Source organism: Rousettus aegyptiacus, unplaced genomic scaffold (assembly GCF_014176215.1).
Source record: "Rousettus aegyptiacus isolate mRouAeg1 unplaced genomic scaffold, mRouAeg1.p scaffold_m13_p_1, whole genome shotgun sequence".
Classification (NCBI taxonomy): domain Eukaryota; kingdom Metazoa; phylum Chordata; class Mammalia; order Chiroptera; family Pteropodidae; genus Rousettus; species Rousettus aegyptiacus.
This window is the reverse complement of record NW_023416284.1, coordinates 135,154,956-135,168,159: the sequence shown is the minus strand read 5'-3', so window position 1 is coordinate 135,168,159 and position 13,204 is coordinate 135,154,956. Positions and strand designations below refer to the sequence as shown.

The 13,204-nt window shown below is 30.7% G+C and overlaps 1 protein-coding gene across 3 annotated transcripts in view; it reads right to left on the bottom strand.

Moving 5' to 3' along the window:
- The window catches only part of MANEA (mannosidase endo-alpha), a 39,419-nt gene that overhangs the window by 17,045 nt on the left and 9,170 nt on the right, over nt 1–13,204 (bottom strand). For 2 of the 3 annotated variants that reach the window (XM_016135604.2, XM_036220133.1), the window contains exon 2: nt 6,573–7,154. In XM_016135604.2, the coding sequence (XP_015991090.2) occupies nt 6,573–7,116 (544 nt within the window). In that variant the 5' untranslated portion in view covers nt 7,117–7,154. The remainder of the gene's footprint in view (nt 1–6,572; nt 7,155–13,204) is intronic. The other variant, XM_016135605.2, reaches the window with a different exon arrangement.

Genomic DNA, 13,204 nt, shown 5'->3' with positions numbered 1-13,204 from the left:
ATAAACACTATTATCACAGGATGACACACTTTCAACAAAAAAATTACAGAGCACATAAAAAAAAAGCATGAAAAATAATGTGCCAAGAGAAAGCAATCAATAGAACTAAATTCAGATATGAAACGAATGCTGAAATTATTAAACGAATTTTAAATTACTATGGTTAAAATGATAAAAGATATATTGAGAAAGATAACCAACATGTAAGATCAGGTGAAAAATATCAGCAGAGATGAAAACTATAAGAATCCAATAGAAATGCTGGAAATAAAAAACACATTAAAAGAAGTGAAGAATGCCTTCAATTGAGAGACTCATGAATAAACTCAAAAGAGCCGAATAAAGAGTCAGTAACTTCTGGCAAATCACAAGAAATTACCAAACTGAAAGATAATAAGAAAAAGGATTAAGGTAAAAAATGCAACACATATCCAACAGCTGAGAAATCAAAGTTCTAACAAACATGTAACTGGAAACTCAGAGGCAGACGGTATATTTGATGAAATCATTACTGAGAATTTTGAAAAGCTGATGACAGAGACAAGCAACAAATTCAAGAATTCAAACACCAAGAAGGATAAATGCCAAATACAACTAAACATATATTTAAATTGCAAAAAAAAAAAAAAGGTTTTAAAAAGCAAAGGAAAAACACCTTGAAGTCAAAGACAGATATATATATATAGGAAAATGAAAATACAAAAAGATTTTTAAAAATCACAGCATACTTATCATCAGAAACCATGTCAGGCAGCAGAAAATGGAGTAACATTTTTAAAATAACCAATTTACAAGATAGGCAGAAAAAGAGGGATAAAAATATAATGAAATACAAAACCAGAAATAAACAGAATTACTAAGTCTTTACATATCATTATTACTCTAAATGTAAATAGATTGAATTCACCAGTCAAAAGGCACAGAGCGGCTAGATGGATGATAGATAAGACCCAACTACATGCTGTCAACAACAGACCCGACTTCAGCTTTATGGATGCACACACATTCAAAGTAAAGAGAGAGAAATATATTCCATGCAAGTGGAACCTAAAGGTAGTTATATTAACCAAAACAGCTGGAAAACACACAAACATGTGGAAAATAACAAACTCCCGAATAATCAATGGAGTAATGAAGAAATCAAAACAGGAATCAAAGAAAATAGCAAAATAAAAATGGAAACACAATATACCAAAACCAATGGGACACACAAAAGCAATCCTGAGAATGAAGTATGTATTTAAAAATGAGGAAGATTGCAAGTAAACAACCTAATTTTACACCTAAGGAAATTAGAAAACAAAGTAAGCCCAGAGTTAGTAGAAGGAAGGATGTAATAAAGATCAGAACAGAAATAAACGAAACAGATACCAAGAAAGCAACAGAAAATATCGATGAAACTAAAAGCTGATTTTTTAGGAAGATAAATGAAACTGATGAAACTTTAGCCAGACTAATAAAAAATAAAACTCAAATGAAACCAGAAAAAGAATTCCAACTGACACTACAGAAATACATAGAATCATACGAGACTACTATAAGCAATTATATGCCAACAAATTTAATAACCTAAAAGAAATGGATAATTTCCTAGGATCACAGTACTTTCCAAGACTGAACCAGAAAGAAATAAAAGTCTGAATACTCCAATAACATGTAAGGACATTGAATCAATAATCAAAAACCTCTGAAAACAGAAGATCCCAAGACCAGATGGTTTCACATGTAAATTCTACAAAACATTTAAACAAGAATTAATGTCAATCCTTCTCAAACTTTTCCAAAAAATTGGAAAGGGAACATTTTCAAACTCATTCTATGAAGCCAGCATTACCCTGACCAAAGCCGGATTAAGTACCATAGAAAACTGTAGAGCAATATCCCTGATGAACACAGTTGCAAAAATTCTCAAACAAAAAATATTAGCAAACTGAGTTCAAAAACCTATTAAAAGGATTATATACCATGACCAAGTGGGATTTACCTCTGGGATTCAAGGATGGTTCAACATATACAGTTCAATAAATGTGATAAACCACATTAACAAAATAAAAATCACATGATCATCACAAAAGCTACGGAAAGAGCATTTGACAAAATACACCATTCTTTCATGATAAAATCCTTCAATAAGATAGGTCTAGAAAAACATGACTTCAACCATAATAAAGGTAATATGTGACAAATCCACAGATAACATCATACTCAACAGAGAAAAACTGAAACCTTTCTTTCCTCTCAGATCAGGAACAAGAGAAAGATGCTTACGCTGGAAGTCCTACCTAGGACAATCAGGCAAGTCAAATCCAAGTAAGAGAGGAAGAAGTAAATTATTGCTATTTGCAAATGACATGATTGTATATATTCGAATAAAAAAATATCAAATCTAATCACTGTATACAGTAAAGTTACATAGTCAATACAACATAGAAATCAGAAATCGGTTGCATTTCTATATATTAACAATAAAACATATGAAAGAAATAAAATGATCACATTCACATCAAAAACAATAAAACAATAAAATACTAGGAATAAATTTAATGCAGTGAAAGACCTATACAATAAAAAATATAAGACTTTTCTGAAAGAATCCGAAGAAAACACAAACAAATGGAAAGCTACCCCATGTCATAGAACGAAAGAGTTAATACTGTTAAAATGTCCATGCCAAAGCCATCTATAGATTCAATACAATCTCCATCAAACTCCAATGGCATTTTCACAGTAATAACAACAAAAAAATCCATCCTCAAATTTGTATGGAACCATAAAAGACTTCTAAATATCCAAAGCACTGTTTGATAAGAAAAACAAAACTGGAGACATCACACTTTCTAAATTCAAGCTACACTACAATGCTGTAGTAATTATAACAGTGTGGTACTGGCATAAAAACAGGCACACAGACCAAAGGAACAGAATAGAGAGCCTAAAATTAACCCCCCACATATATGATCGACTAACATATGACAAGGGAGCCAAAAATATCCCAGGGGAAAAGGATAGTTTTTTGCAATTGGATAATCCCATGCAGAAAAAGATACCTGGACCTCTACATTAAAATATTCATAAAAACCTCAAAAATTGGACCCCTATATTACATCACTCATAAAAATCTCCTTGAAATGGACTGACGACTTAAACATTAGACCTGAAACCATGAAACTACTGAAAAAACATAGGGAGAAAAATCCCTGATATTGGTCTTGGCAATGATATTTTTGGATATGACACCTAAAGCACAAATAATAAAAAAAAGTTTTTCAACAAATGATACTATATTACATTAAAAATCTTCTATGATACAAAAGCAAAACTAAACAAAATGAAAAGGCGACTACAGAATGGAAGGAATTATTTGCAAACCATGTACTGGATAAGGTGTTAATATCTAAACTTTGTAAAGAACTCATGTAAGTCAATAACAAAAAAACAACCTAAGTAGAAAATGGGCAGAGGAACTGAAGAGGCACTTTTCCAAAGAAGACATGTAAATGGCTAACAAGTACATGAAAAGGTGCTCAAAGTCACTAATCATCACGGAGATGCAAATCAAAACTACAATGGATACCATTGCACACCTATAACAATAGCTATAGTCAAGATCACAGGAGACAACTGTTGGCAAGAAAGTGGAAAAACAGGAAACTTTGTGCACCCTTGATGGGAATGTAAACTGGTTTAACCCTATGGAGAACAGTATAGCGGTTCCTCTAAAAATCAAAAATAGAACTATCATACGCTCTCTTGCTCGTGCGCTCTCTCTCTCTCCCTCCTCCCCCCACCCCCAGGAAATGAAAACAGGTTATCAAAGCAATCTAGGACTCCCATGTTTACTACTGCATTATTTGTAACAGCCAAGATATGGAGACCCTTGAGTGTCCATCCATGAGTGAATAAAGATACACACACACATATTTGTATATATACATATATTTATATACCACACACAATGGACTATTATTTGGCCATGAAAAAAGGAAATACTGTTATTTGCAGCAACATGGATGAATCTTGAGGATATTAGGCTGAGATAAGTCAGACATAGAAGGACAAATACTGTAAGATCTCTCTTATATGTAGAATCTAAAAAAATATATATGTATATATATGTGCGTGTATAATTTATTATATATATTATACAAACTCAAAAACACAGTAGAATAGCGGTTACCAGCTGCTCAGAGTAAAGAAATGGGAGATATGTTCTTTAAGATACACATTTGCAACTAGTATATAAATAAGATAACCTAGAAATCTAATACATAGTGACTATAAACAAAACTATCATAAACATTAAACTTGATAAGAGACTCTTAGTTATTCCCGCTACTAGAATAATAATTATGTGATGTGATACAGGTATTAACTAATGTTATAAAGGCAATCGTATTGAAATATAAATGTGTATAGCACATTGATTTGATACCTTAAACATACACAATGTTAAATGTTAATTATATCTCAATAAAAAGCAAGTATAATCCAGTATTTAACCAAGGAAATATCTTTATAGATGGATTGTATTGTTATATTTTTTTTACTATCAAATGTTTTATTTTCCTCAGCAGTAAATCTACCAAAAAATATTTGCATCATCTGTGAAACTGTCAACAATTAAAATTAAAGTAATTGTATTGTTGACAATGTTTTGAAATAATTCATATTCATACATATTATACAGTAAGTAATTTGGAGGGGAAAGTCTTCACAAACATTAGATAAGCATCAAACTAAATATGAACTGAAACTTTTCTTCCTAAACATAAATATAGGCAGTATGCCATTTATATATGACTAACACATATCATTTATACATGATAGATATATTAATAAACATATACGTATAATATACATAAACATTTATACACCTATTCTAAGGAGGAAAAAAATACCCTCACTGTATACAGCTCAGTTTGCATTAAGGAAACTAAAACATCCATTTTTTTTTTTTTTTTTTTGTCAAATAAGCACAAGTTTTAGCCACAAACAAGTTAACCTTAAATAACAAAAACTGAATGTGATAGAAACTCTTTGTGGAAAATAGGGACAAGTCATTTGAAAAGGCTTCCCCCAAAAGGTAAATAGTTAATAGGGACACATACAAATGAAGCAGCTACTGCTATCTGAATTTACCAACCAATTTTATGTCATATTTTATGTCACAGAACATAAAACTAGAGCTGTAAGTATATCTAGAACCTTAGATTTGTTTTAAATAGTTGGAAAAAATACCCCACAGAAGAAAAGCAAGCCATCTTGCACATGTTTATGTGTTGATGTAAATTTACAAAATTCTATATTGTTTAAGAAAAAGCTTTGCATGTTTATATACATATCGGCTTATTAGTGAGTTTGTGCTAGGGACACTAACAAGATAGAGGGAACCAAAACAGGGAAGTTTTTATAAAAAAGATATTAATAAACTGAAGAATTTTCAGGCACCAAATAATTCTTTTTTTCATATTATTTACTTGGGGAATAACATGACCCTATCTAAATATGTGTAATTGGAGTGCCAGAAGTTAAGAGGGAAGAGAAAGTTGAAGAGGGAACAAGAATAAGAATAACCAGTGATTTCTCATCTGTTAAGTTAAAGGTACGTATTGTAAACTTTGGAGAAATCATAAAGTAAATAAAATGAAGGAATATATGTAATAAACAGAAGAGGCTATAAAATGGAATAAACATATTCAATATGAGACGGCAGAAAAGGAGGAAAAGGAACAGATGGAATAAACAAAAAACAAATAGCAAAATGAAACATTTAAAATCAACCACACCTAAATACATTTGAAATAAACACAAATTAAAAAAGAAGAAATTGTCAGACTAGTTTAAAAAACAGAGAAACAAGACCAAATTATATGCTACATGCCTAAAATTTGAAACAGCCCAAATGTCCATCAAGATGAATGCAGAAACAAATTGCTATAATCATACAATGGAATACTATTCAGCAATAATGACTAAACTATTGATACAGTTAACATGGGTAAATTTCAAACAGCAGGTTGAACAAAAGACAACCCCCAACCTCCCTGACAGAGAATAAATCTATTTTTATATAGTAATGGGATATTCACAACTACTATACAATGATGGAAATCAGATTTATAGTTTCCTAGGGTAGAAGGTGGAGCTGAGTAAGGGAGGTATGACAAAACTTTTTGGGCTATAGAATATTTTACTTCATGATTAGAGCATGGTATTTAAACAGGTGTATACCTTTGAAAAACATCACTGAACTGTATACTTAAAGTAGGAGAATTCATTGTCTCATGTAAATTTTAATGTAGTAAAACTCAGAGAGACCAGTAAAAATTAGAATAAAAAAAATATACCCAGAAATCCTACAAAATTTGAAAATTAAACACACTTTAAAGTAGTGTGGATATTTAAGAACATATACACAGTTTAATTTCAAGTTTATAAGTTTACAGTTATAATTAATAACATGAAGACTATTAATGTTCTACAAAAATTCATATATATACACACATGCATATACATACACACATATACATACACACACATAACTCGACACATGCATAAAATAAAATAATTACCAATTGAAGCTGAGTATATTTGTTTCATGTGAGTTTCAATGACAGAAGGATCCCGAGAGCTGTAACTTCCTAACTCAGGGTAAAAGCTGGAGCCAATGTCATCTGGGGGTTTGTGTTTCCCTTGTGGATAATTCTTGCTTATTTTAGGGTTCCAATGCTTCAGAATTGGATGGTTCCAATGCACATATTCGCCATCAAATTGTGGATTCCCATACCAACTATAATAAAATACATGTAAGTTATAATTCAGAGATGGCTGCTCTTCTGAGTAAGGTTCAGAGGCTATGGACGGTTTCACAGTGATATCAATGCTTTTTAAATTCTTGATATTTATTTCACTGTTGATTTTATCATTCTTTTGGGAATCAAAATTTTTCTCCAAATGAGGAGTTCGTTGACGAACTTCTGGAAGAAGGCCAAGTCCAAAAGGATCTCCAAAAGTAGCTTTATTTGGTCTCAGCATTTTTAAACCCATCATCAGAGAGAAAATAAGCAGAATGAAAAGTGACAAAATGATGCAAGTCCTTCTTCGAAACTTTGCCATGATGACATACTTTAAACTCCAAAATGATAAATGTTTAGCTGTAATTTATTGAAAAACAGTAAGTGGATTAGTAAGTAGTATTAACAATATTTTTTCATGTATTCAAAAGTAAAAACTCAAATTCGTAAAGTTCATTACATTGAAAAAAATTTTAAGTGCATTAGGATATTAATTATATCATCAAATACTGATATCTACAACAGAATTTATATATGGCTAGACCAAATGGCAATATTTATTTGGAAATACCACAACTGTCAGATAAACATTTTAGAAATTTTTAACAAAACAAATATATTTTATGACAGGTTTTGTGTATAATAAAGAGAACGTTCTATGAATATGGACTAATATTTTCTAAATATAAATATAAAATTGAAGGTTCATAGTTTAAAAAAAGAAATACTTAAGAATATATTAAGAGCCTAGTCCTTAAATGAATTTTCAACACTTATTTTTATTAAAAGTAATTATTTCACAAGAAGAGAGTAATTACAAATTTTAAATGACATTTTTTAGATGGAACAGAGATAAAATTTTAAAAAGTGATCATAAGTTAGAGATTCCTAATTTTAAAAAACATTATTACTTTATAACTGAAAATCTTACTGAACAAAGGTTATAAAATTACCTTACAACTTCTACAATATGGTTTCATATGTTGTTTTAAAAATTGTATATATACACATATATATATAGTTAGATATCCATACATACATAGGTATACATACATATACATACCTATGGATATTAAAATATTTGCCTTTATGTATAAATTTTTTATTAGTTATTGGTCAAAAGTTGACACTGATTATACTCATATAAAACATAACTTTCTACTATACATCATGCTGTTGTTATTCTAGAGCATTAAGTTAAACTAACTCTGATAGAAAAAAGAGAAGTAAAATTTAATGAGCAAGTAATTCTGTCACACACAAAATCTTTCTACAAACCAATGCTTCTGTTATGCATTTATGTAAGAAATACTAAGATAAGCAGCATATTTCTTTTACAGCTAAAATTCAGAGATTCTCCTCAAAGTCGACCTTGTTTAATTGTGAAAGACATCACACCTAAAGATTAATATGAAAGATATACGCTTAATGTGAAATATATAAAATTCAAAAAGAAAACTGCCAGCTTCTCCTTACTTAAGGACAACACCTTCTGCGTTTACCATTCCTTCATCTTTTATAAATAGTTTTTCAAAAACATAAGCGTACTTAACCAATATTGTTTTGCCTGTCTTCAAAATTTTATTTAAGTAGATATAGCATATCTATCAATCATAAATACAAACATATAATATGCTACTAACCATAATATAGACATATGTATGCCTTACAGATATTTATATACACTATAAATATGTACAACTATTTATATTAAATGTATATAAAATATACAAAACTCTTGGGAAACAATATCAAATAAACCTCTGACACTTTATCTTAAAGGTGTCTTACCATTCCTCATCCCTGAATTCCAACACATCAATTCCTCCTCTCATAAAAAGTCATAAAAATAGACTTTTAGCAAAGGAATAAGTAGATGTGTCTGGGAAATTTCGCTTTATAATTAATTCACTGCTTTGATAAAAATGCTTTCATGTCAAATATTCGCTTTCCTAAACTTCAAAAATAAGATTATCAAAGTAACACTTACTGTTGTTACTAATACTCTAATTTAGGGACCTCCCCTTAACGTTTTTATTGTATTTCAATAGTCATCAAATGAATACACTGTGACCACACCAAAAAGCTGAACTCATTAAAGTATGTCATGTAATCAATCACCAAAAAAAATAAGCTAAAACAAGCATTATAAAAGTAGATACAATTGACTTTGAGATGAGAAACAACTGAATCCTTATTGTTCTCTAAGGAACAAACAAAAGCTTATTTCATGTGGTTGAAATACCAAAAAAAAAAAACCCCAAAAAACAAAAACGAACAAAAAAAATGTACAAAAACTAGCAAACAAAAAGATATCTAATTCAGCAACTGTATTATGTAAAATATAGTATGCTAGATTGATTATTAAGACACAGTTCTTATGTTCAAGGTGCTTAGAGTCCATGAAGAGGTGGACATATACAAATAACTGTTAACTCAAAAGAGTGCCAAAAGAGAAGTGGAAGGCATATAAAGGAATAGAATGCAATATAAACTAAAGAGCTGATGAAAACTCTTTAGGAAAAATAGTAAAATCTTGGAAGAATGAGTATAACATGCATAGGCTGATGAAAAGAAAATGACTGTGTCAGGAAAAGTATACTTGACATGCAAAATGTATCTTTTGGTTGCAGCACAGAAAACGAGATGGTAAGATAAAGCAAAGCTGTGGTGGCATGTTAGAGCCATACTGTACCTAAGTGAAAGGACAATTCTTATTTGCGTAAACAGAGTGTCAGTCACTGAAGACTTCTAAACAAAATGTTGGCATAATTAGATCAGAAGGTTGAAGCACCTATTAAAAATGACGTCTCAGCCATCAAACTTTACCATTCACTGATGATTTTAGCAAGTGATTTACTGTCTTCCTTCCTACCCTACTTCTAATGACTCTACCAGCATGGTTGATCCACCCAGTAGTTTGGATTCCTGATCCTTGACTGCCTCACTTCTAAGAATCTGTTCTTCCACCTCATTTCACCAACTCAAATGTGATACTCATACTCTTGATAGTCACTTACAATCATTTACCACTCTAAAATATCTACTTCATGTTTTTCCACTATTTCTCATTTTCTTCATGTTTTGTCTCTAATGGCACAACTTACAGCCCATAGTCCAGCACTGCGATTCCTCACTTGCAAATACCCTTGACTCCCTTTAATTCTCTTTTCTTAATATTTACGGGGAAAACCTCAAATAAATGATGCCCATCTTGACCTTGATCCAGAATAACAGAATATTAGGGGAAAAAAAAATCACAATCATGTTGACTTTTTACTTGCAAATTCATGATCATAAAATTCAAACCAAGACTTCAGACTGCTTACCAATCTTATTACTATACCCTAATATGTTCACTTTTCTAATCTCAAAAGAATTATTTCATTCCTTCTCATTTTTCATCAAACCCGCTACTACATCTCCAACTTCTTTTATTCTCTTCAGACAGCTATGTCTTAGAATGCATAGAGAAAACAGAAACAATTGTACAGGAACTCCCTTAACTTACCATTAAGAAGTTAACTCACCTAGAGAATATAGTCAATATTACAATAACTATATATAGTGCCAGGTGAGTACTAGACAAATTGGCGGGACCACTTCATAAAGTATATAAATGTCTAACCACTATGCTGTATACCTGAAATTAACATAACATTAAATCGTAATTCTAAATTTTTAAAAAGAAATTAGCTAAACTATTAACATCTACTTTTTTGTCAGGTTTTGTCTATTTTATGCTTTGCTTTTCTATGGAAAGTCCTGTGACTTTTATCAAATTATTGCTCAATTTTCACAACTGCACTTTTTTTTTTTTTTACCATTTTCTTCATTTCAATTTTTAAGTTTCTCTTCACCTGCTATTTCTCACAAGGCATTATCTGTTGTTTGTCTTCTATGAAGTAATTTTTCTGTCAATTTTAAATTATTTTCTGATGAATGTTACCCATTTGAGTTATAATTTACTTATTCATTCATCTCATAATTACTTTAACTGTTCATGTCTACTTAAATACTAAGTTACAGCTGTCACATATTTTGTGAACACATCTCTGGCATGCTTTCAATGTTTACAAGTATATTAGCTTTTTTGCCTATAATTACTTTGTATGGGATTTGACTGTGGTCTTTTTCTGTTGCTAAAGATAGCTACAATGTTACTGAGATCTAGGAACCTTTGTTTATATCAATTTGCCTACTGTAAAACTGGTTTTGATATAAGTTGTTTTGCTTAAAGTCACATCAATCTATTGCCAATATTAAGTGAACACTTACTGTATTACATGAAATAATTTCCCCTTAATTTTTGGAAGTGAATGCTGAATCGTAATAGTCTTTCTAGCTTCACAGCTCTAGAGATCTTTTCTTCTGTTGTTTTTGTAAAGGTCTTAAAATGGCGTGGATTTTTTTTTCTGGGATCAGTTGGGTTTTTATCCTTTCCCATGTTCATTTGAAATTGTTTATTTCCTTTGCTTCGATTTATTCCTACCCTGACCTTACTCTTCGATATGGACTTTTGCCTAGAAAACAAGCTTCAAGTACTAGTTTTTCCGAAACCAAGATGCTCTAGCCCCTTCAGATGTGACTTCAAAGTGCCCCTCCCCCATTGCAGCCACTATTTTCAAATTGGACTGTCACTCTATCCAATTAATATCTATATTGTGATTTTCCTGTTTGAAGATCAAGCACACATACTACTGCTTCCTTCTAATTCCTCCTGTACAGAGATAGACTACAAGTCTTGTACTTGTTAGTGAACCGTTCCCCTCCACTTGTATTTTGTGGTCTGTGGGGATATATCATCTCTTCGGTTTTGTTGCAGATGTTTCTTTTGGTTTAACTATTTTCCTGCTGTTTTTATTATTTCAGGAAGGTTCTAACACTATGTTGCTGCTGCTGCCTTCAATTCAGAACTCTTTTGTACTTCCTTAAAAATTTAGTTATACTCGAATTTCACCTCTAAGTACATCTTTAGCAGTATCCCAAGTTTTGGGCTCTGTATTTTCATGATCACTTAACTAAAAATATATTGTAATTTTCACTATGATTTATTCTTTGAGGACTTATTTATAAATGCATATTTGAGAGATTTTCGAGTCATCTTTTTGTTACTGAATTTCAGTGTGAATCCACTGAAAACATCACTTGTATGATTAGAATCCTCTGAAATAAGTTGAGACTTGCTTTAAGGCTTACCCTATGACCTATTTCATTCAGTGTCCCATATTCTGCAGTTAGTGGTTACTGAGTTCTACATGTCTATAGGACCAAATATGCTTAGCATACTGCTTATATTTTTCATATCCTCACTAATCTTCTGCTCGTTAAAAAACCCCAATATCACTACAAAATGTCTATAAATGTTTACATTATATAATTTTAACTGATGTTATTAGGTGAAGACATTTAGGACTCATATTTTCTTGAAGTATTAAATTTTGTTTTATAATGAAATGTTCCTTTCCTTCTCTCCTGGTGGGTTTTGATTTAAATTCTAATCTAATATTAATATAGCTACAACAGATTTCATTTGGTTTGTGTTGTCAAAGAGCTCATTTTCATCATTTTATTTTCACCTAATGGTTAGTATTTTTAAATAATTGTTTGTTATTGTTATTTAATATAATTGTTATTGTTGTCCAACAATAGGAGTATTCGGTACATTTACAATTTTGCAAATAGGGATATTATAGCTTTAATTCTGCCCTTGCTTTCCTTTTGGCCTCCTTCTTATAAGCTCTACTTTCACCTTCTAATTGTTTTAGTTTTCCTTATTTGCTTTTTAATTATACAATTTCTTTGCTACTGCTTTAGTTATTTTAGTGATTACAGCATGTACTCTTATTTGTTAAAATACAGTATTTCTCAAACAATAAAAGCACACTTAGAAGACTTTAATTCCTTTATCCCTACCCCAACTTTTGTGTTCTTATTTTGGTATATTTTTTACATACATCTTAAGCCCCACCACATACTATTTTGTACAGTCAATGTTCATTATATTTACTTTTTCCTTTGCCCTTCATGTTTTCCTGCATCTCCAAACTTCCATTCAAAATAATTTCCTTTAGGATGAAGAAATAATTCTTCCCTTTAATAGGGCATTTAGTGAGAGGGTCTACTGCTGATTAACCCTTTCCAGATTAGTTTGTTTGAAAATAACTTTTCTTTCTCTTTGACATGTATGCGTGCTAAAAAATACTGTAAACAAAGTGAAAAGACAATTGCCAAACTGAGTAAAAACTTATTTGTAAGATCTACATCATTTAAAATTAGAAAAATGCAAATAAAAACTACACAAAGATATCATTTTTTATCTATGACATTAGCAAAAAGTAGAAATTATGAAAATATCCTGTTTGCAAGACAGAAAAAAAATACTATACATTGCAAGTGAATGCAAATTG